General features: G+C 45.0%; 1 protein-coding gene across 9 annotated transcripts in view; it reads left to right on the top strand.

The window, feature by feature from the left end:
* Positions 1-23,210, top strand: part of ASPH (aspartate beta-hydroxylase) — a 334,747-nt gene that overhangs the window by 301,937 nt on the left and 9,600 nt on the right. For all 9 annotated transcript variants that reach the window (XM_077492760.1, XM_077492758.1, XM_077492757.1 and 6 more), the window contains one exon: positions 5,947-6,082. In XM_077492760.1, coding sequence (XP_077348886.1) covers positions 5,947-6,082 — 136 coding nt within the window. The remainder of the gene's footprint in view (positions 1-5,946; positions 6,083-23,210) is intronic.

The raw sequence follows: 23,210 nt of genomic DNA, 5'->3' as shown, positions 1-23,210 counted from the left end.
CATAGGACAACAATCAGTCGTACACTGCACAAATCTGGCCTTTATGGAAGAGTGGCAAGAAGAAAGCCATTTCTCAAAGATATCCATAAAAAGTCTCGTCTAAAATTTGCCACAAGCCACCTGGGAGACACACCAAACATGTGGAAAAAGGTGCTCTGGTCAGATGAAACAAAAATCAAACTTTTTGCCCACAATGCAAAACGATATGTTTGGCGTAAAAGCAACACAGCTCATCACCCTCAACACACCATCCCCACTGTCGAACATGGTGGTGGCAGCATCATGGTTTGGGCCTGCTTTTCTTCAGCAGGGACAGGGAAGATGGTTAAAATTGAGGGGAAGATGGATGCAGCCAAATACAGGACCATTCTGGATGAAAACCTGTTGGAGTCTGCAAAAGACCTGAAACTGGGACGGAGATTTATCTTCCAACAAGACAATGATCCCAAACATACAGCAAAATCTACAAAGGAATGGTTCACAAATAAACGTATCCAGGTGTTAGAATGGCCAAGTCAAAGTCCAGACCTGAATTCAATCGAGAATCTGTGGAAAGAGCTGAAAACTGCTGTTCACAAACGCTCTCCATCCAACCTCACTGAGCTCGAGCTGTTTTGCAAGGAAGAATGGGCAAGAATTTCAGTCTCTCGATGTGCAAAACTGACAGAGACATACCCCAAGCGACTTGCAGCTGTAATCGCACCAAAAGGTGGCTCTACAAAGTATTAACGCAAGGGGGCCAAATAATTTTGCACGCCCCACTTTTAATTTTTTTATTAGTTAAAAAAGTTTCAAAAATCCAATAGATTTTGTTCCACTTCACAATTGTGTCCCACTTGTTGGTGATTCTTCACAAAAAATAAAAATTTTATATCTTTGTTTGAAGCCTGAAATGTGGCAAAAGGTTGAAAAGTTCAAGGGGGCCGAATACTTTTGCAAGGCACTGTAGCATTGTGGGGTATTATAGTACGGCTGTTGTGGTTCTCTTTCGTTCATACATTTTCTTGATTGTTTAAAATTTTGGTTTGAATTGATTGTTTTTGCCCCATACTTATATAATCATTGTATGTTTAACCACTTGCCCTCTGGAAGATTTACCCCCCTTCATGACCAGGTCTTTTTTTGCAATACATCACTGCGTTACTTTAACTGACAATTGCGCGGTTGTGCAATGTTGTACCCAAAATAATTTAAGTCCTTTTTTTCCCCCAAAAATAGAGCTTTCATTTGATGGTATTTGGTCATTTGGATTTATTTCGTGTGCTATAAATGAAAAAAGACCAACAATTTAGAAAAAGTATATTTTTTTACTTTCTGCTATAAAACATATCCAATACATTTAAAGAAAAAAAATCTAATTTCTTTATAGATTTTGGCTAATATGTATTCTGCTACATATTTTTTGGTAAAAAAAATCTCAATAAGCGAATATTGATTGGTCTGCGCAAAAGTTACAGCATCTACAAACTATTGGATATATATATATATATATATATATATATATATTTTTTTTTTTTTTACTATTAATGGCGGTGATCAGTGACTTGTAGTGGGACTGCGATATTGCGGCAGACAAATTGGACACTGACACTTTTTGGGGACCAGTGACATTAATGCAGTGATCAGTGCTAAAAAATATGCACTGTCACTGTAGTAATGACACTGACTGAGAAGGGGTTAACATTGGGACAATCAAAAGGTTAACCTGGTGCCTAGCTGGTGCTTTCCTACTGTGGGGGGGGGGGGATGCTTGTACTAGGAAAGGATCGGCTCCCCTGCTTTTACAGAGACACAGGATCAATAATTTCTGCACTGGCAGAACGGTGATCGGGCTTGTTTACATAGGCAGATCTGTTCTCCTACTGTACCGAAGGATTGGCGGGCACCAGTGAACATCGAGTCCGCAGTAACCACTGTGTATGATCACAGAGGAAGCTGGCAACCAGTGGTGCGCGCCCCATACCTGGAAGTGCCGGATCGATCACGTACTAGGTACGTGATTCAGCAAAGCTGTGCCACTTTGCCACCGTATATAGTTAGTAAGGTTGAATAAAGACGCCAGTCCATCCAGTTTAACCTGAGTGTCTACAATTGTCCCTATCCCTGTACATTGCACACTCACATCAGTCCCCAAGGAGCCCACAATCCACGGTCCCCATTCTTATACTAGGGTCAATTTTGGACAGAAGCCAATTAACCTACCTACATGTCTTTGGAGTGCGGGAGGAAACAGGAGTACCCGGAAGAAACCTACACAAGCACAGGGAGAACATGCAAACTCCAGGCAGGTAGTGTCGTGGTTGGGATTTGAAACGCAACCTTTTTTACTGCTGGGCGAGAGTGCTACCCACTACACCACTGTGCCGCCCTTATATGTAATTTATACAGTCAGCAAGTGGTTATACTAGTTTGTATAAAGGGTAATAGTTTGTTTTAACAATGCTGTACTGCTCCTAAATTTAAAACAGAGTTGCCACTCCCATATTGGATGTTCCTGCTCCCACTACAATGAGATAAAGAAAAGTTGCAAGAGGCGTGGCTATTAGCAATGACATTGATGGTTCAGAAGCCTGTAGCCCATCAATCAGCACCTGACCACACCTAGTCCTGCCCATGCCTATCTTGATTGAGAGCACTACTTCTGCTGCTGAAATCCTCTCAGTGTGAGCTGCACTGTCTGGGAAGGGGAGAGTTAGATTTGGCTCAGTAAGGGAAGGTAAAGGAAATATTTTGTTTATGTTATGAGGCTTGTGTATCACATAGTAACTGTATTTGGGACTTGTCTAAACTGTCGTACAAGAGCCTTTAGTTGTACTTTAAAAAAAAGTTTTAGCTTATCTTATATGACATACAAGTGGCAAGTCTACAGAAATATCTCCATTTGTCTTCATCTATTTCTATCACCCGCTGCTCAACAGAATTGTCTGTCTTTAGAAACAGAGGGAATAACGTTCTAAGCTTTGCCCTGAAAATATTCTCAGTGTAGATCAGGGCATTGGTACGTGGCCTTTGTCTGTCAGGCCTCTCTGCAGTATATAAAAGATACGGACAGAAAAATTTCTTTTTTTGGTAATCGACTACCTGGGAAGCTCTAACATGGCTCTCAGAAATGGCAGTTATTGTGGCTGGAGACTGAAATTTTATGTGATGTTGTATCTGAGGTCTGTAAAGAATCCTTCGTTTTCATTGAGCATCTCTTAAATAATGAATGTTAGCCTGAGTTCAGCGTAGGTGTAAAACTGCTCTGGGGACATACATTACTGTCACAGCAGAAGGCTTGTTAGTTCCTCAGAGACAAAGCCTCTGTCATTACAGAAAACATGGTGTATGCTGTTCCTGTGGATCCCTCTGTCCTCAGGAGGCAGCCATTTTCTTACTACATTCAATATCTGAGAGGCGGTAGTTTATCTAACCACTGGGAACCCGTGGCAGCATGTGGCCTCCAATCTCTGTAGGACACATTATTCAATACAAATGGCAAACAGTAACTTTGTAAATTCTAAATGTAAAAACTTTTCCATTAAAAAAAAAAATATATATATATATATATATATATATATATATATATATATATATATATATATATATAGTTTTTTTTTTTTTGTAAGTTTAAAGTAGTTCTAAATGTTTTTTACCTTAATAATGCATTCTCTGCATTAAGTTAAACTCCTCACTATCTGTCCTAACGACTTCAATCCCTAAACACTTACCTTTCACCGGTGCAGCACTGTCTCAGCTGCAGTGCCACTACCTTCACTTCCTGCTTTCACAGAAGATGCTGAGGAGAGCAGAGCCATAGGCTGCTACTGCTGTCAGTCAAACTCCAGTGAGGAGGGAACAGGGGGTATGGCTTACTGGTGCTGTTTGTGTTTTCGTACGCATGCAGCCCAGCTCGGAAGTGCAGATGCACAGGTCCTGGCTTGCTAAGAAGGCACATGGAAGAGGGAGAAGGGACATCTCTGTGCAGAATCATTGCACAGTTGAGGTGAGTAGAATATTTGTTTTTATTTTAGGGCTGTTTCACACGAGAGCATGGTACGGAAAAGGTGCATTCTCTGATGCGGTGCTGCCCTTGCAGTTTGCACGCGGATGCCAATGTCTTGGTAATGATACCTGAAATGCAGATCACAAACAGTACACTTGCAGGCACCAAATTACATGTTACCGTGCTTGCACTACTTTTAAAAATGCACTGAAACAAATTGCATACCATGCGGTTTGGTGCAGTGCCTTTTTAAAAGTAGTGCAAGCATTACTTTTTCCACGGTTCCATGCAATCCTGGTGTAGGCCGGCCCAGAAACGAAAAAAAAAGTTAGCATTTAGTATCACTTCATGTACATACCAAAAGCGTTTAAGGCTAACTCCACCTTTTACAAAATCATAAATGCACATATAATTGCAACAAAAGAGTGCATTTTTTTTTTTTTTGCAAACCAGCCTGCAATGATTTGTAAAACACGATCGATGGATTGCGGGTACAATGCTGGGCTCCTGAAAACTCTTCCTCCCTCCAGCTCCCTGTCTTTGCAGACATATAGACTTTCAGTTGAAGAACTGGAGGAAGTATCAATGGACTATGAGTATGGTGATCACTGCACTTATGTTCTTTTGAGAGTTGCAAGTCCATCTGCCATGGTGGCACATACACATGGCCTTTCACAGCCATACAAATTTAAAAAGTGACAGCTTCTGCTGCGGAGAAGAACCCCCACATGCTGTCATAGGGGGGTTGGTTTGGGGGGGTCCCAATTGCATTTTGCTAAATACTGGTGCAACATGTTAAGCAGTCCAAAGGTGGAGGTAGTGATTAAATAACTAGCCAGATATAAGCAGACATCTTTTCTCTTTTGCATTAAGAGTTTTGGGCTGAGCATTTTTGTAATGGCATTTTAGCACCACTTCCATTCTCCACCAGTATTAAAAATGACTTCAGTAGGTGTAATTTTTTTTTTCTTCCTTTCAGATGCGTTGTAAGAGTCTCCACAGTTCCTATGTCAATATTCAATCTGATGTGAAAAGGAAGTGCTTTTTTGGTTATTGACGGGAGGCAGTGGAATTATGGCAGTGAAATAGCAAGAGCTTTATAGCTTATAGCAACCAGAGACTAGGTTAGGACACTGCATGTTGCAGTTTCAGTTAAAAAGTTCAGTTTGCGTCATCAAAATGTATGTTTCATAGAGTTCAACCGTATCTCACGAAATATATACAGTACAAGTATAACATGCATGTGAAAGCACAGTGTGCAACATAATGTGCAAATATGAACCAGAGGCTCATAGGGAACCAGTCAACTCAATTAACGATGATTTGTTGCTTATTGGCCTGTAAAACTTACAGCACGGCTAACTAAAAATGTTGTAACTTGTGGTTCTGTGCTGCTACCAAATTCATGTGAATTGACTGGTCACACATGTATGGAGAAAAATAAATATATGACTGGCTGTGCTAATTATAGGCGACTGATACTCTTTTGTGTGTTGTCCCTTTCTCATAAGAAAATTCAGTGTAAAAGAGTTCTCCATGTTCCTTCCCTTGACATCCCGCAATTATAATATTTCCAGGCAGTTAAAATGATAGCATGTCTCTTTAGATGATGCTTTTATGAATACCAATGAACAAATCTAAAAGCACAGCAGACACCCTGATGTCTATTGTTTTATTATACTGAGCTAGTTATCTGGTTTTGATAGGTGCTACCACTGTGTTGCCTTGTTTGGAGAAACATAATGGTTAACGTATTGTTTGAAGTCAAAGAGCAAGAGCAATTTCCTGTTGAAAAGCCCATGCAGGCATATAGATTCCAGGCACGTTTTATTTTGAGATAATGATTCCAGCGTGCAGAGTTGTTATGCAGTAAGAAGCAGCATGCTTATTAATTTTGTGAAATAGTGATCAACAGTGAGTCGTCTTATGCATTAATGATCCTGTGCTCTTTCTTTGTCAAGACTTTGGAAGCCAACTGGAAGATAATTCGTGACGAGGGGCTTGCTGTGATGGATAAAGCTAAAGGCTTATTTGTTCCCGAAGATGAAAATCTGAGGGAAAAGGGAGACTGGAGTCAATATACATTGTGGCAGCAAGGTAAGTTGGAAATAAAAATGTTAAATGGATTTTTATGCATATGGGGTAATGTTAGTTAAAAACTGAGATACAGTATCTCTCACAAAAGTGAGTACACCCCTCACATTTTTGTAAATATTTTATTCTATCTTTTCATGTGACAAAACTGAAGAAATTACACTTTGCTACAATGTAAAGTAGTGAGTGTGCAGCTTGTATAACAGTGTAAATTTGCTGTTCCCTCAAAATAACTCAAAACACAGCCATTAATGTCTAAACCGCTGCCAACAAAAGTGAGTACACCCTTAAGTTAAAACGTCCAAATTGGGCCCAAAGTGTGAATATTTTGTGTGGCCACCATTATTTTCCAGCACTGCTTTAACCCTCTTGGGCATATAGTTCACCAGAGCTTCACAGGTTGCCACTGGAGTCCTCTTCCAATCCTCCATTATGACATCAAAGAGCTGGTGGATGTTAGAGACCTTGCACTCCTCCACCTTCTGTTTGAGGATGCTCCATAGGGTTTAGGTCTGGAGACATGCTTGGCCAGTCCATAGCTTTTACCCTCATCTTCTTTAACAAGGCAGTGGTTGTTTTGGAGGTGTGTTTGGGGTCGTTATCATGTTGGAATACTGCCCTGTGACCCAGTCTCCGAAGAGAGGGGATCATCCTCTGATGCAGTATGTCACAGTACATGTTGCCATTCATGGTTCCCTCAATGAACTGTAGCTACCAAGTCCTGGCAACACTCATGCAGCCCCAGATCATGACATTCCCACCACCATGCTTGACTGTAGGCAAGACACACTTGTCTTAGTACTCCTCACCTGGTTTCCGCCACACACGCTTGACACCATTTGAACCAAATATGTTTATCTTGGTCTCATCAGACCGCAGTAATCCATGTCCTTATTAAAAAAAAAACTGCGCTAGACTACAATTAATAATGATATAAAACAACACAGGCAGCAGCTCAAATGTGGGATACACACATGAACAGAAGAAAAGAGAAGAGCTGCGCCAATACACACAATGTGTATGTAAATAATATTGATGGGGGCGTGGCTTGATGGTGGAGAGAGCAGTCACATAGACACACAGCTCCGGCTCTCAACTACCATCCTTACCTTATGCTGGGTCCTATCTCCTCGCAGAAAGTACCGATCTGTTCCCCACAGCTGTGGGCATCTATCAGGCTGGCTGACATGGTGAAATACAGGCCACCCTGGCCCCCATCAACGCTAAACAGCTTTTGCGATTCCAGAGGTAAGATGGCGCCGAGACACATGCAGAGCAAGCAGACACGCTGCAGGCTTCCTCCTCTGCTGACCGGAGCTCTACTACAGGGGTGAGTGCTTCAATCCCTGCCATCTTCCACACACAAACAGACTCCCTGCTGTCACAAAACTCCCAGCAGGTTGATGAGTAGGGATGAGCCGAACACCCCCCAGTTCGGTTCGCACCAGAACCTGTGAACGGACCGAAAATTTGCGCAAACTTTAGAACCCCATTAAAGTCTATGGGACTCGAACGTTCAAAATCAAAAGTGATAATTTTAAAGGCTAATATGCAAGTTATTGTCCTAAAAAGGGTTTAGGGACCCGGCTCCTGCCCCAGGGGACATGTATCAATGCAAAAAAAAATTTTTTTTTCGGGAGCACTGATTTTAATGACGCTTAAAGTGGAAAAGAAGTTATAATAACTTATAATAATAATAATATAAGTTATAATAATAATATTATATATATATAATATAATATTCCTTTAAATATCGTGCCTGGGGAGTGTCTATAGTATGCCTGTGACACGTGTTTCCTCTGTTTAGAACAGTCCCTGCACAAAATGACATTTTTTAACAGAAAAAAAAAGTAATTTAAAACTGCTTGCGGTTTTAATGCAATATCTGGTTCCGGCAATATGGATGAAAATCATTGAGAAAAATGGCATGGGTAGCCCCCCATGCCCATTACCAGCCCCTTTGGGTCTTGGACGGATATTAAGGGGAACCCCGTACCCAAATTAATACAAGGAAGGCCGTGGGGCCCCCCAGGCCCTATATACCCAGAACAGCAGTATACAGGCGGTGCAAACAAGACAGGGACTGTGTAGGTTTGTTGTTAAGTAGAATCTGTTTGTAATTTTGAACTGGTACATTTTTAAAGTGTAGCTCCAGTCAAAAAATCTATTTTTAAGCTTTTTTTGAAAACATAGGGAAGGGTTATCACCCCTATAACCTTTTTTTTTCCATCTGTGCACCTCTTCAGAGGATTTCACCTCACTTTCTGTCCCAATGGCCAATGTTTTTTAGAAAATTTGGGGTTTTTAGTAAAACAAGGATTGGGATAAAGCATCAGTGGAGAGGAGACACATTTTTTCCCATATCAGCTCTTACAGGAGAGAATTTCCCTTCCTAGGGGTAGATTTTATCTCACTTCCTGTTGTCTCCATCCGTTTGCAAGTAGGAGATGTTTGTAAGTTGGATGTTTGAAAGAAGGGGCCTGCCTTATATGCTCTGCAGAAATGTGGGCCTAAGGTGTTGGTGTCGCCACAAGTTAATACTGTAAGCCCTCAAAGTGACTCTTGGTGGGCGCTGGAGCGCCCTGCTGTGAACTATTATATCAAGAATTGTAAATACATGCCATTGTTAAACAGTGGTATAAAAATTGGGCCTTTGGTGGTGGTGGTGCTGGTGCCACAACACTGTAAGTCCTCACAGTTACTCTCGGTGGGAGCTGGAACGGGCCCTGCTGTGAAATATTATATCAAGAATTGTAATTACATGCACCTGTTAAACAGGGGCTGAAAAATTGGGCCTTAGCCATTGGTGCTGGTGCTACGACACTGCAACCCCTCACAGATACTCTAGTTGGAGCGCAGGAATAAGCCCTGCTGCAAAGTATTGCATCAAAAATTGTAATTACACGCCCCTGTTAAACAGGGGCTGAGAAATTGGGCCTTAGGCACTGGTGCCACGGCACTGCAACCTCTCACAGATACTATAGTTGGAGCGCAGCAATGAACACTCCTGCAAAATATTGCATCAAAAATTGTAATTACACGTCCCTGTTAAATGGGGGCTGAAAAATTGGGCCTTAGGCACTGGTGCTGGTGCCACGACACTGCAACCCCTCACAGATACTCTAGTTTGAGTGCAGGAATGAGCCCTGCTGCAAAGTATTGCATCAACAATTGTAATTACATGCCCCTCTTAAACAGGGGCTGAAAAATTGGGCCTTAGCCACTGGTGGCTTCGCCCAGAACCAAAAATGGTCTTCCAAGCTATCAGCAGGATCATTGAGGAGGAAGAGGATAGTCAGTCAGCATAACAGGATATTCACTCAGCATCAGCATGGGCAGCCTTGAAGGGATGTGACATTTAAAAAAAAAAATATTCAGTTACATCAGCTTCAGGTGCTTGGTAGCTGGTGGTGATCCAAGACTGATTCATCAATCGAGTCGGTGGACAGGCGCACCCTGTGATTGGTTACAAAGCCTCCAGTAGCACTGAATGTGTGTTCCGAAAGAATGCTGGATGCAGGACAGGCCAGTAGCTCAATTGCATACTGTGCAAACTCTGGCCAGTGATCCATCCTCAAGACCCAGTAACCCAGAGGATTTTCAGTGGGAAAAGTGTCTAAGTCTTGATCTTGCCCCTAGATATTCCTGCACCATGTAAATCAGACGCTGGCGATGGTTGCTGGAACCGATCATACCTTGGGGCTATAAGAAAATTCGAAAAACTGCGCCAACAGGGAAAATGGTCTATGCCTAGCTACCCAAAAAATGTAAACAATTTTAAGGTTATAAATAATTATCACATTCACTATACATTAAATGAAAAAAATGACAATTAATGTGATTTCTTAATTAAAGAGGAAGAAAACAAGCAAAATTCATAAAAAGTCCATAGACAATCCACAGTTGCGATCCTTTACGAGAACACCACGGTGGTTACACACACAAAAATGCGCACAAGTGCCCGTCACCAGAAAGTGAGTGCGCTTACCAGATGGAAGCTTAATTAAAGCGTTGTATGCAAATCCTCAGTATCCTCAATATGCTCCTCCTTATAATGGATCAGCTAACCGCAGTAAAAGGCAGCATTCACATATATATGTAACTCATTCAGCGATCCCAAAACGTGCTATCAATGGCTCCAGAAAAGAAAAGGAAACCAGCATAGTATAACACCGTTTGGTAATTTTATTAAAAACTTAGATAATGCACTTACATGGGCATCGGTTCAGATACAGCATGCAGAGTAAAACATAAAAAGCCGGCCGGCATTCGGAGACCCGTCCTCCCCTTCTACAACGTGATGGCGTCACTGCGTGCCTTTATACCTTGGGGCTGCGGATTAAAAAATTGTCTGAATGCATGGGTCAGACGGCCACCTTCTCCACCGCTCCTTCTGTGACTGACCGAAGCCTCAGCAACACGTTGTCCAGGACCAGGAATTTGTAACCTCCCATGCTCTGGGAACACATTACACAGACCTTTCTGCAGGGCCTCCCGAAGATGTCTCATCCTCTGCTCCCTCTGTGACGGCAAGATAAGGTCCACAACCTTACCCTTGTACCGTGGATCAAGAGTTGCCAGCCAGTAATGATCCCTCTCCTTGATCCGCTGAATACGAGGATCCTTCCGCAGGCTTTGCAGGATCAGGTTAGCTGAGGTATTCGGTCTGGAGTCCTCTTTGTCACTAAGGACGACATGATGCGCAGCCACCTCCTCCCAGCCACGTACAAGTCCACGGGTTTCTTGGGACTGTAAATCATCCCTAAAAGACTGCTGCTGATGCTGAGTGCCAGGCTCCATCTCCATGCTGACACAATCCTCCTCTTCTTGTGTGATCGGCCGGCCAGCAGGAACACTGTCTGGATAAAGGAGGCCTTGAGAGGCAAGGAAGTCCTCCTCTTCCTTACCAGCGCAAGCACGGCATGGCATATTTTTGCCTGCGTATTTGCGTAGCCCCTTGAACGCCTACGGAGCACCGCCGGTTCCGAGGACAAAGCACAGGAAGAGGCCATGGAGGAAGAAGAGGAGGGGGTGGAGGAGAGAGGTGTGTCACAACCAGTAGTAGCATTTTGGAGGCATAGTGGTGGAACAACCCCCAACACTACTGCACCTTGTCCTACATCCTTCCCAGCTGCCAGAAGAGTCACCCAATGCGCCTTGAAAGATAGGCAACGTCCCTGTCCATGCCTGCTGGACCATGAGTCAGCGGTAATATGCACCTTACCGCTGATCGCTCTGTCCAGTGGGGCATAGACATTGCCTTCCACATGCCGGTAGAGAGCTGGAATCGCCTTCCGTGAGAAAAAGTGTAATTTGGGAACCTGCCACTGAGGAACCGCACATTGCACAAACTCGCGGAAAGGGGGCCGAGTCTACCAACTGAAAAGGCAGCAGTTGAAGTGCTAGAAATTTAGCCAAGCTAGCATTCAACTGCTGGGCATGTGGGTGGCTGGGAGTTAACTTCTTTCGACAGTCCAGCAGCTGGGGCAGGGAAATTTGCCTGGTACAATCGGAGGAGCAAGGAGAGGTCCGCTTTGTGCTTTGGTGTGGGTCTTTAAGGTACGCTTGCCAACGAACTGCATGGCAGGTCAACATATGTCTGGTAAAGCATGTGGTGCCCAAGCGGCTGATGTTTTGGCCACGCGAGATACGCTTGAGACATATGTTGCAAATAGCAGCGATCTGATGCACTCGTCTCAAAAAAGGCCCACACCAAAGAACTTTTGGAATAATGCGCAGAGGCAGCGCCTTCCACAGGCGGAGCTCTGCGGTGTTATTTAGTCGGTGTGCTGCCCTTAAGCTGGCCCCTGGAGCGCATCTTGCCTCGTTGGAGATGTGCCTCCTCCTCCTCCTCTCTCCTATCAGGCACCTATGTGGAGTCAGTGACCTCATCATCCTCTCCCTCCTCATCACTGGAGCAAACCTGGCAGTATGCTGCAGCTGGTGGAACATGACTGCCAGATTGCTGTCCTTCTTGGGCATCCCCTCTCTCTGGGCTCACGCTACTGCCTTCCTCTAGCTGGGTATAATCATCAGAGCCTTCAAAACGCTGGGCATCCTCCTGGCGCATGTACCCAGAACTGTGCTCAAACAGTTCAGGGGACTAGTCGGAGGACATGGTGGGTCTAGGGAAGGAGTGACTGATGCCATTGAGATGAGGGAAGAGGCCGCGTTGGCAGCTGCTTTGCCAGTACCCTGAGCCTGGGTGAGAGAGGATGAGGAGGGCTTGGTCATCCACTCTACCAAGTCTTCGGCATGTTGCGGCTCAGCACGTCCAGCTGCCGAAAATAAGGACAAGCGTGTCCCATGGCCACGTGCTGATGAGGCTGCACCGCGTCCACGACCAGTACTGTTGCCTCTCGACACAGAGCCTGCTTGCCCTCTTTTATTGGCTCATGACTGCCTGCCTCTCCTTGTTGGCCTTCCAGACATACTAATGGCCTGCAGGGGATGAGAACACCAGCAATTGGGGTAGCTTTAGGTGCACACTGAGCAGATGACACAGTACACCGACTGTAATTACTGCAGCTGCCTGCCTGTGGTTTAGGATCTGAAGAACACCAGCAATTGGGGTAGCTTTAGGTGCACACTGTGCAGCTGACACAATACACCAACTGTAATTACTGGAGCTGCCTGCGGTATAGGATCAGCAGAACACCAGAAATTGGGGTGGCTTTAGGTGCACACTGCGCAGATGACACAATACACCAACTGTAGTTACTGGAGCTGCCTTCAGTATAGGATCAGCAGATCACCAACAATTGGGGTAGCTTTAGGTGCACACTGTGCAGATGACACAATACACCGACTGTAATTACTGGAGCAGCCTGCGGTATAGGATTAGCAGAACACCAGCAATTGGGGTAGCTTTAGTTGTACACTGTGCAGATGACACAGTACACCGACTGTAATTACTGGAGCTGCCTGCGGTATAGGATCAGCAGAACACCTGCAATCGGGGTAGCTTTAGGTGCACACTGTGCAGATGACACAGTACACCGACTGTAATTACTGGAGCTGCATGCAGTATAGGATTAACAAAACACCAGAAATTGGTGTAGCTTTAGGTGCACACTGTGTAGATGACACAGTACACCAAATGTAAATACTGGAGCTGCCTGCGGTATAGGTTTAGCAGAACACCAGAAATTGGGGTAGCTTTAGGTGCACACTGTGCAGATGACACAGTACACCGAATGTAAATACTGGAGCTGCCTGCGGTATAGGTTTAGCAGAACACCACCAATCGGGGTAGCTGTAGGTGCACACTGTGCAGACGACACAATACACCAACTGTAATTACTGGAGCTGCCTGCGGTATAGGATCAGCAGAACACCAGAAATTGGGGTGGCTTTAGGTGCACACTGCGCAGATGACACAATACACCAACTGTAATTACTGGAGCTGCCTTCAGTATAGGATCAGCAGATCACCAGCAATTGGGGTAGCTTTAGGTGCACACTGTGCAGATGACACAATACACCGACTGTAATTACTGGAGCAGCCTGCGGTATAGGATTAGCAGAACACCAGAAATTGGGGTAGCTTTAGTTGTACACTGTGCAGATGACACAGTACACCGACTGTAATTACTGGAGCTGCCTGCAGTATAGGATTAACAAAACACCAGCAATCGGGGTAGCTTTAGGTGCACACTGTGTAGATGACACAGTGCACCGAATGTAAATACTGGAGCTGCCTGCGGTATAGGTTTAGCAGAACACCAGAAATTGGGGTAGCTTTAGGTGCACACTGTGCAGATGACACAGTACACCGAATGTAAATACTGGAGCTGCCTGCGGTATAGGTTTAGCAGAACACCACCAATCGGGGTAGCTTTAGGTGCACACTGCAGCTGCCTGCCTGTGGTATAGGATCTGAAGAACACCAGCAATTGGGTAGCTTCAGGTGTACACTGTGCAGGTGGCACAATACACCAACTGTAACTGCTGGAGCTGCCTGTGGTATAGGACCAGAACAACACAAGCAATTGGGGTAGCCTCAGGTGTACACTGTGCAGGTGGAACAATACACCGACTGTAACTACTGCAGCTGCCTGTGGTATAGGACCAGAACAACACCAGCAATTGGGGTAGCTTCAGGTGTACAATGTGCAGGGGGCACAATACACCGACTGTAACTGCTGCAGCTGCCTGTGGTATAGGACCAGAACAACACCAGCAATTGGGGTAGCTTCAGGTGTACACTGTGCAGGGGGCACAATACACCGACTGTAACTGCTGCAGCTGCCTGTGGTATAGGACCAGAACAACACCAACAATTGGGGTAACTTCAGGTGTACACTGTGCGGGGGGCACAATACACCGACTGTAACTGCCGCAGCTGCTTGTGGTATAGGACCAGAACAACACCAGCAATTGGGATAGCTTCAGGTGTACACTGTGCAGGGGGCACAATACACCGACTGTAACTGCGGCAGCTGCCTATGGTATAGGACCAGAACAACACCAGCAATTGGGGTAGCTTCAGGTGTACACTGTGCAGAGGGCACAATACACCGACTGTAATTGCAATAGCTTCAGCGGAAATAAACACACTGTCTCTCCTTCTATCTCTCTCTATGAGCCGCAACACACTGTGTAAGGCCGCCGCACAGATGGCCTTATATAGTGTTGGGCGTGTACTAAACCAATTATGGCTCTCTTCGCTGACAGCGCTGTGATTGGCCAAGCATGCAGGTCATAGCGTATGCTTGGCCAATCATCAGCCGGCAATGTACTGCGATGCCGCAGTGCATTATGGGCCATGAGCGCCACTTGAATTTGGCACGAACGGCCCATAATGTTCTGGTTTCGCCGAACGGGCTAACAGCCAGTGTTTGACTCGAACACTCAGCTCATCCCTATTGATGAGAGTAGCCAGGCTGTGGATTCTCTCCCAGCTGAGCCTACACTGTCTGCCATTATGCTGGCTATTCAGGATTGCAAGGCCCCTCTCTCTACTCAGATAGCCTTTATCTGCATGGACTTTTCATTATTAAAACAAGATGTCCAGAACCTCTGTGATAGAACCAGAGACGCGGAAGAATTAGTACCCTGGAGGACACTGTGACTCCCCTGTCAGTTACTATGCATAATACTACTAGCGAGATGGCGGCACTCCACGCCAAAATCGACGATTTGGAAAATCGTTCTCAGAACAATCTCAGATTTGTAGGGTTCCCGAACGCGCGGAGGGCCCCCATCCTGAAAAATTTCTTTATTCTTGGCTGCGGGAACTTTTTGGTACAGGTGCGCCCTCATTCTCCCATGTTATAGAGCGCGCACACCGCACCCCTCCTCGCCCCCCTCCAGATCGTGGCCCACCGCGCTCCATTATTGCACGCATCCTCATTTTCCAGGATAAAGTTGCCATTCTGCACCTCGCGCAAGAAAAAGGCCCGCTTAAATACAATGGTAACAATATCTCCATCTATCCTGACTTTTCTGCTGAAGTTCAACACCAGAAAATCTCCTCCTCAGCAGTGAAATCTCGCTTGCGCACAGAAGGCCTGTCCTATGCCATGCTCTTCCCTGCCAAACTGTGCATCATCCATGATGGTAAGGCTCACTTCTACACCAGCCCCAAGGAGGCAATGGCATGGCTGAATGACCACTATGGCGCAGCTCACAGACTCAGAAGGAACTGCCGATGCCACTGATCTAGGACACCAGCTGCCAGCTGCCTTACTACTGGACCCCTGTGCATCCCTGTGTGTATCCTGTGCCTTTACTGTAATCTACAGTGTCTGTCGTTCACGACACCTTGTCCCCTTTTCCGGGTGATACTCCTAACCTACTGCCTACGGATACTGTGATTTACTTATCCATCCCTCCAGGCCTCAATTTCTAGACTTTATCCTTCACCTGCTCTGTTTGCCATCCTGCTCTGTCTGGAGTGGAAGCCACCAGATCCTGCACCCCCTCACAGCTAACAAGGCCATGCATTCTACACCAGGGCATGCTTATATACCTTTTTACCACCGGTTTAGAGCCCTACCAGATTCCACACTACTCTCTCACCAGCTAGTTGCGTGGCCACGGAACAGTTTTTTTTTTTTTACCTCCACTTGTTTTACGGTCAGGACGGTCTTTTGGTTTGGGATCCAAAGCTTGCTTGAGATGGCCGAGCGGGGAGGGGGGCAAACCCAGAAAAGATCTCTGCTTTTCTCTGTGTTGAAAAAGTGTCTCCAAGAGACTCACCTTACAGACTCCAAAACGAGGGCCTTAAAACGCCCATGGTTGTCTAACTCCTACCATGCCACTCAAACTAATTATTCCAGGGGGGTTTCTATCCTACTGACCAAATCTCTTCCAGCTGAGATGATAAAAGTTAAAACTGACCCCTGGGCGGTTTATTGTTCTTACTTTACAGATTTCCAGTGTGACTTTTACTCAGGTAAACATATATATCCCCCCCCCCCCCCATTCTCAGTGGAAGTGCTCTCCAAATTGTCACTTCAGCTGCTGACTAGATCCCCATACACCCTACTTTATGTGGTGGACTTTAATGCTATTTTAGATCCAGAAATGGACTGCCTGGGGGGTGGAGGTAGGCCCTTTCTCTCCTTTGTAGACTAGGTTCAGGTTCATGGCCTTATAGAAATATGGCGCTGGAAACATCCGGATGTGCGGCACTTTTCCTGCCATTCGGAGTCATTACACACCATGTCAGGGCTAGATATAGCGCTTTCCCCAGCTGAGACCCTCCCTGTTGTCTCTGCCATTTCATATCTGCCCAGGGGGGTTTCTGATCATGCCCCTCTCTCTGTGGACCACCTCCTCCTCCCAGGTTCGCGGCCTGCCGTTGGGCGCCTGTACTTCTACTGGTTGGAGGATGAGATAGTACAGGGAGAATGCAGGACGGGCATCACTAATTACTGGAGGGACAACCTGGGAAAGGTGAATCCCTCCACTGAATGGGACACATTCAAGACAACTCTGATGAGCTTGAGACTGTTATGGCACATGCAGAATCTTCTTATGCCTCTAGCCCTGCCTCTGACATGAGGGAGGCATGGTTACAGAGCCGTAGGGAGTATGAACTCCGTCTGCTGGATCTAACATAAAAACACTTGCTGCATGCTTCTCAGAAATCATTTGAACGTGGTAATAAAGTCAGACATCTCTTGGCATATCTGACTAGACCTGACCATTCTCCCATTTTCCATCCTATGTATCAGTACTGCCCAAGGCACCATTAGTGATAACCCAGGGGATATCTTAGACTCATTCTTATGCTTTTACAAAGACCTGTACACATCTAGGGTTGACTATGATGAATCTGAAATGAATAACTACTTGGCTGACATATCTCTCCCCCCCTTATCGAGTGAGGGGCGTGATATGCTGGAGGCACCTGTCTCCGTCGAGGAGATTGGTGCGGCCATTTCACAAATGCCTGCACATACGACTCCTGGCCTAGACGGTTTCCCAACGTAATGGTATACACAATTTAAAGACCCTTTGTGCCCTTTTCTTCTGTGGACCCTATAACAAAGCCCTAGATTTTGGAGTCCTCCCCCCAACAATGTGGTAGACTCTGATCATACTTATATTGAAACCCCGTAAGGACCCACTCAAATGCGGATCTTACTGTCCAATTTCGCTTATTAATGTGGACGTTAAGATTATGGCCAAAGTACTAGCTAATCATTTGAACAACGTAGTTGTGTCCCTGGTCAACAGTGTCCAAGGGGGCTTTATTCCCGGCAGGTCCACCAGGATGAATATTCGCAGGCTGTTTCACAACCTGCAATATCCACATGACTGTCTTCCTGCTCGTGCCATTGTGTATTTGGACACTTGCAAGGCATTCGACAGTGTGGAATGGCCATACCTTTTTTGGGTATTACAAATGTATAGCTTTGGCCCCCATGTTGTAGCATGGATAAATCTCCTTTACACCTCCCCAATAGCTTGGGTTCGAGTCAATTCCTTTATCACCGACCCCTTTCCAGTCACTAGGGGCACTCGACAGGGGTGCCTGTTGTCACCCCTCTTGTTTGCCCTGGCCATGGAACCGATTGCAGTTCGCATTCGGCTCCTCCCTCTCAATTAAAGGACTCCCAATTGCTAATATAGAGGAACACATTTCATTGTATGCTGATGACACATTGATGTATGTAGCTGACACCAATGAGTCACTGCGGGTCCTGTTAGTGGAGGTCACTACCTTTGGAAACTTCTGGCTTCCGGGTAAATTGGGATAAGTCCAGCCTTTTCCCTTTGGATGTGACTGTGCCCCCCCCAGATCCGCCCTGATTCCAAGCTTCAGGTGGTGTCCTCCTTTAGGTACCTTGGGGTTCTGGTGCAGACCCCTGTATCTTCATATGTTAACAACAACTTTGATGCTCTCTTGGTCCGCCTTCAGAAGCAGACCAAGCAGTGGATGGATCTGCCTCTAGACCTCATGGGAAGGGCCAATGTTCTTAAAATGATATATTTACCAAGATTACTCTATATCCTTGCTAATTCCCCATACAAAATACCTAAATCTATTTTTAAACATATAGACACGATATGCACTTCTTTCCTGTGGAAGGGTGGTTCCCCCAGGATGGCACTTGAAACACTACGTTTGCCAGCATATTTGGCGGGCTTGGCATTTCCCAACTTTTTCCTATATTATTTGGCAGCCCAGCTGGTACACATCCACGACTGGCTGTGCCCGGTCCCGGCTAATGCCTGTACCTCCACGGAGGGGGCCATCGCATCTTTCCTGGAAACCCTACATAATATCATCTACAGAGGCCGGGTCCCTGACCGCCCCGGAACCTCTGTACTTGATACTTCCCTTTCATCATTCCACTATATTGTCACAAAGATATCCAAACATACTTGGCTGAAGTCCCCCAACAACCCCCGGTGGCTTAACCCCAATCTGCAGGAATTGTACTCCCTTTCTGACCCCAATCGCTGGTACTCCAAAGGGGTTAAATATTTATACCACCTGTACAATGCCCAGGGCTTTAAAACTTTCTCTCAGCTACGTTTAGACTTTGACCTACCAAGATCGTACCTATTTTATTACTACCAGCTTAGGCATGCTATCCATGCCCAGTTTGGCTCCCTGGATGATTCCACGACCTGCCACAGTTGGAAAAACTACTCAGACAACCAGATCCCACTAAACTAGTCTCCACTTACTATCAGACTCAACTCACCCCGGCTAGGTTGCACAAGATGGGTCTCTTGCCCTCGGCTGCCTGTTTCCGTGGCTGTGGTCAAGAGGCTAATTTCCTACATTGCTTCTGGTCATGCCAGATAGTCCGGAATTTCTGGGAGGAAGTGGGTGCTTTCATTTCGTCAGCGTTAGTCCTCCCAAATATAATTCACCCCAAGAAATGCCTATTAGCCATTTTTAGTGACTTACCCATATCGTCCATGCCAAGAGACTGCGCCACATACTCTATTTTTATGTAAAAAAAAAAACTAACCTGCTGTCCTGGAAGGGTGCACAAACCTCGCTGAAATCCCTCTGGCTAAAACGTATTAATGACTCTATCCCACTGTACAAATTTAATTTTGAACTCCGGAAACGGAACAAAACTTTTCACAAAATTTGGGGTAGATGGTTGGCCAGTCCGCTAACCCTCTCCCAGTACTGATTGTACTACCCCTGATTGTCCATTGATGGGCTGTGCCCCAGAGATCTCTAATGTTTAGTTCTCCGCTATTACTATTCCCTGGTAGCATACCTGTACCTCTTACCATTGTGCCTATTTTATACCTTTTGCACGGATATCTGTCTCATTTTCTATGCTTGTGCATATTGCCTAATGTTACATACCTCTGTATGACCAGGTTGTCTGGTGTTATTGCTGTTTTTTTTTGTGTGTTTGTGTTTCTTTGTTTGTTGGTTTTTCTTAAACCTAATAAAAAATATCTTTAAAAAAAATTAATAATAATATTGATATTGGAATAAACTAATAGTCCATATAAAACACCAGTCCCCCTTTAATGACACCACAGTGACTCCACACACAAAAGAGAGTGCCGACCACCATATCATAAGCCTGCTTACCAGATGGCAAGCACAAAGGGCTATTGGCTGTAACCCAACCACGGCCTTTAGCTTGCCCTGTTGATCACTGGGAACATACAGGGACTGGACCTCATAGCTTAAAATCACCCTAGGCATCTCATAGGGTCCATAGCCGTACTTCAGTGATATGCTCAGGATGGGCTCAGAAGAAAGAAAAACTGACCATAGCGTGATACAATCTCAAAAATGTATTAAAAAAATGGTATTGCACTTACATGTTAGTAGATAAAATTTTACGTATATAAACAAATACCGGCAAGCAAACACAGGAGCATGTTCTCCCTCAAAGCAACGTGGTGACGTCAATACGTGCCCTCCCAGATGCATTTCATCACAGGTGACTTTTTCAATCGGGATCCACATCCTTAGTCTGCTTGTCTTCAGCAAACTGTTTGCGGGCTTTCTTGTGTATCATCTTTAGAAGAGGCTTCCATCTGGGAGGACAATCTTGCAGACCAATTTGATGCAGTGTGTGGCATATGGTGTGCGCTCCACCACTTCAACCTCTGCAGCAATGCTGGCAGCACTCATATGTCTATTTCCCAAAGACAACCTCTGGATATGATGCTGAGCACATGCACTCAACTTCTTTGGTCAACCATGGCCAGGCCTGTTCTGAGTGGAACTTGTCCTGTTAAACCTCTGTATGGTCTTAGCCACTGTCCTGCAGCTCAGTTTCAGGGTCTTGGCAATCTTTTTAAAGCCTAGGCCATCTTTATTTAACCACTTTCTGACCGGACCAATTTGCTGGTCAAAGACCAGACCACTTTTTGCGATTCGGCACTGCGTCGCTTTAACTGACAATTGCGCAGTCGTGCGACGTGGCTCCCAAACAAAATTAACGTCCTTTTTTTCCCACAAATAGAGCTTTCTTTTGGTGGTATTTGATCACCCCTGCGGTTTTTATTTTTTGCGCTATAAACAAAAATAGAGCGATCATTTTGAAAAAAACGCATTATTTTTTACTTTTTGTAATAATAAATATCCCCCAAAAATATATAAAAAAACATTTTTTTCCCTCAGTTTAGGCCGATACGTATTCTTCTACATATTTTTGGTTAAAAAAATCGCAATAAGCGATTATTGATTGGTTTGCGCAAAAGTTATAGCGTTTACAAAATAGGGATAGTTTTATAGAATTTTTATTAATAATTTTTTATTATTTTTTTTTACTAGTAATGGCGGCGATCTGCGATTTTTATTGTGACTGCGACATTGAGGGGGACCCATCGGACATTTTTGACACATTTTTGGGACCATTGTCATTTATACAGTAATCACTGCTATATAAATGCAGTGATTCCTGTGTAAATGACACTGGCAGTGAAAGGGTTAACCAGTGGGTGGCAGTGTAGGGGTTAAGTGTTCCTAGGAGTGTGTTACTAACTGTGGGGGGGTTGGGCTTTCATTTAGTGTACACTGATCTCTGCTCCAATCACATGGAGCAGAGATCAGCGTCACTAGTTGCTAGGCAGAATGGAAAAATGTTGTTTATACAGCATTTCCTCCATTCGGCCGCTCCGTGAGACGATCGCGGGGATGCCCGCGGCGATCGAGTCCGCGGGTCCCGCGACCGGACTCACGGGGGTCCCGACCAGCGCGGGAGCGTGCCGCGGGCGGCGCGCTCCCGATGGCACGGCGGCAACGAATATTGGACGTACATGTACGCCAATATGCCTGCCCGTGCCATTCTGTCGACGTACATCGTCGTGCGCTGGTTGGGAAGTGGTTAAAGCAATCATTTTTTTTTCAGATCCTCAGAGTTCTTTGCAATGAGGTGCCATGTTAAACTTCCAGTGACCAGTATAAGAGAGTGAGAGCGATAACACCAAATTTAACACACCTGCTCCCCAGTCACACCTGAGACCTTGTAACACTAACGAGTCGTATGACACCGGGGAGGGAAAATGGCTAATTGGGCCCAGTTTGGACATTTTCACTTAGGGGTGTACTCACTTTTGTTGCCAGTGGTTTAGACATTAATGTGTGTTGAGGTATTTTGAGGGGACAGAAAATTTACACTGTTATACAAGCTGTACACTCACTACTTTACATTGTAGCAAAGTGTCATTTCTTCAGTGTTGTCACATGATAATAAAATATTTACAAAAAAAGTGAGGGGTGTACTCACTTTTGTAAGATACTGTATATCTTAACTGAGTGGATGGTATCATACTTGACAACCCACAGATTTCTTTTAGCTGTTGGATTTTCAGGAGATGATATATCTCCATTTGAGTTCCCAAAAGCACCGGCCTACTAAGCCTTACTATTCTGGATCTACATTTATTTCACTTTTTGGAAAAAACAGAGGAACAAAAAAGTGATACTTTTTGGTCTGCAGTGTGGGAGCACAGCCATGAGCTTCAAATTTGAGATCTTACTTGAGAAAAGAGAATGTTAAATGCAACAATGTCTACCTGTTAGTTAGATAAACTTATTAAACCTAAAAACAGGCACTTAAAGGTGGTGGCATTTTAGTCAGCAGGGCACCCAAGGAGCCTCCAAGCCAGAGCACCCTGCATGTAAATATCAATATCCCAGCTGGAAGATTAGCACTGTGCCACATTCTTGACAATGGAAATGTTTCTGTTGCTAATACAGACGCAGGCGGTGGGGAGTGGGTGAGGAGGTAGGGGAGCTTGTCCAGACTGGAGTCTGCCATTTCATACAGTCTCTGGGACCACCCGGAATAAAAAGATATATACTATAAATATATATATAATATAATAATACTCGCCTCCTGGACTTTTCCAGAGCCTCTCCCTTCCTATGGAGCTCCCTACTTCAGCATGCATGGGCAGCTCCAAACCCTGTCTGCCTTTAGGCAGTCCTTAAACACTTATTTCTTCATGAAAGCTTACCCCACCTAAATCTAAAAAACTGTACTTGAGTCACCTCCATCGGATCACCCACTGCAGCTATTACCTTTTACTGCCACCTCCTCCTTCCTTTCGATTGTAAGCTACACGAGCAGGGCCCTCCTATTCCTTCTGTATTGAACTATGTGTTATAATTATACCGTCCCCCTTTATATTGTAAACTGTTATATAGCTATATAGATCCTGTATAATAAAAATAATT

This window comes from Lithobates pipiens, unplaced genomic scaffold, assembly GCF_037356315.1.
Source record: "Lithobates pipiens isolate NorthernLeopardFrog02 unplaced genomic scaffold, aLitPip1_a1.2 Scaffold_19, whole genome shotgun sequence".
Lineage (NCBI taxonomy): Eukaryota > Metazoa > Chordata > Amphibia > Anura > Ranidae > Lithobates > Lithobates pipiens.
The sequence above is the reverse complement of the archived record's forward strand: the minus strand, read 5'-3'. Positions and strand labels throughout refer to the sequence as shown.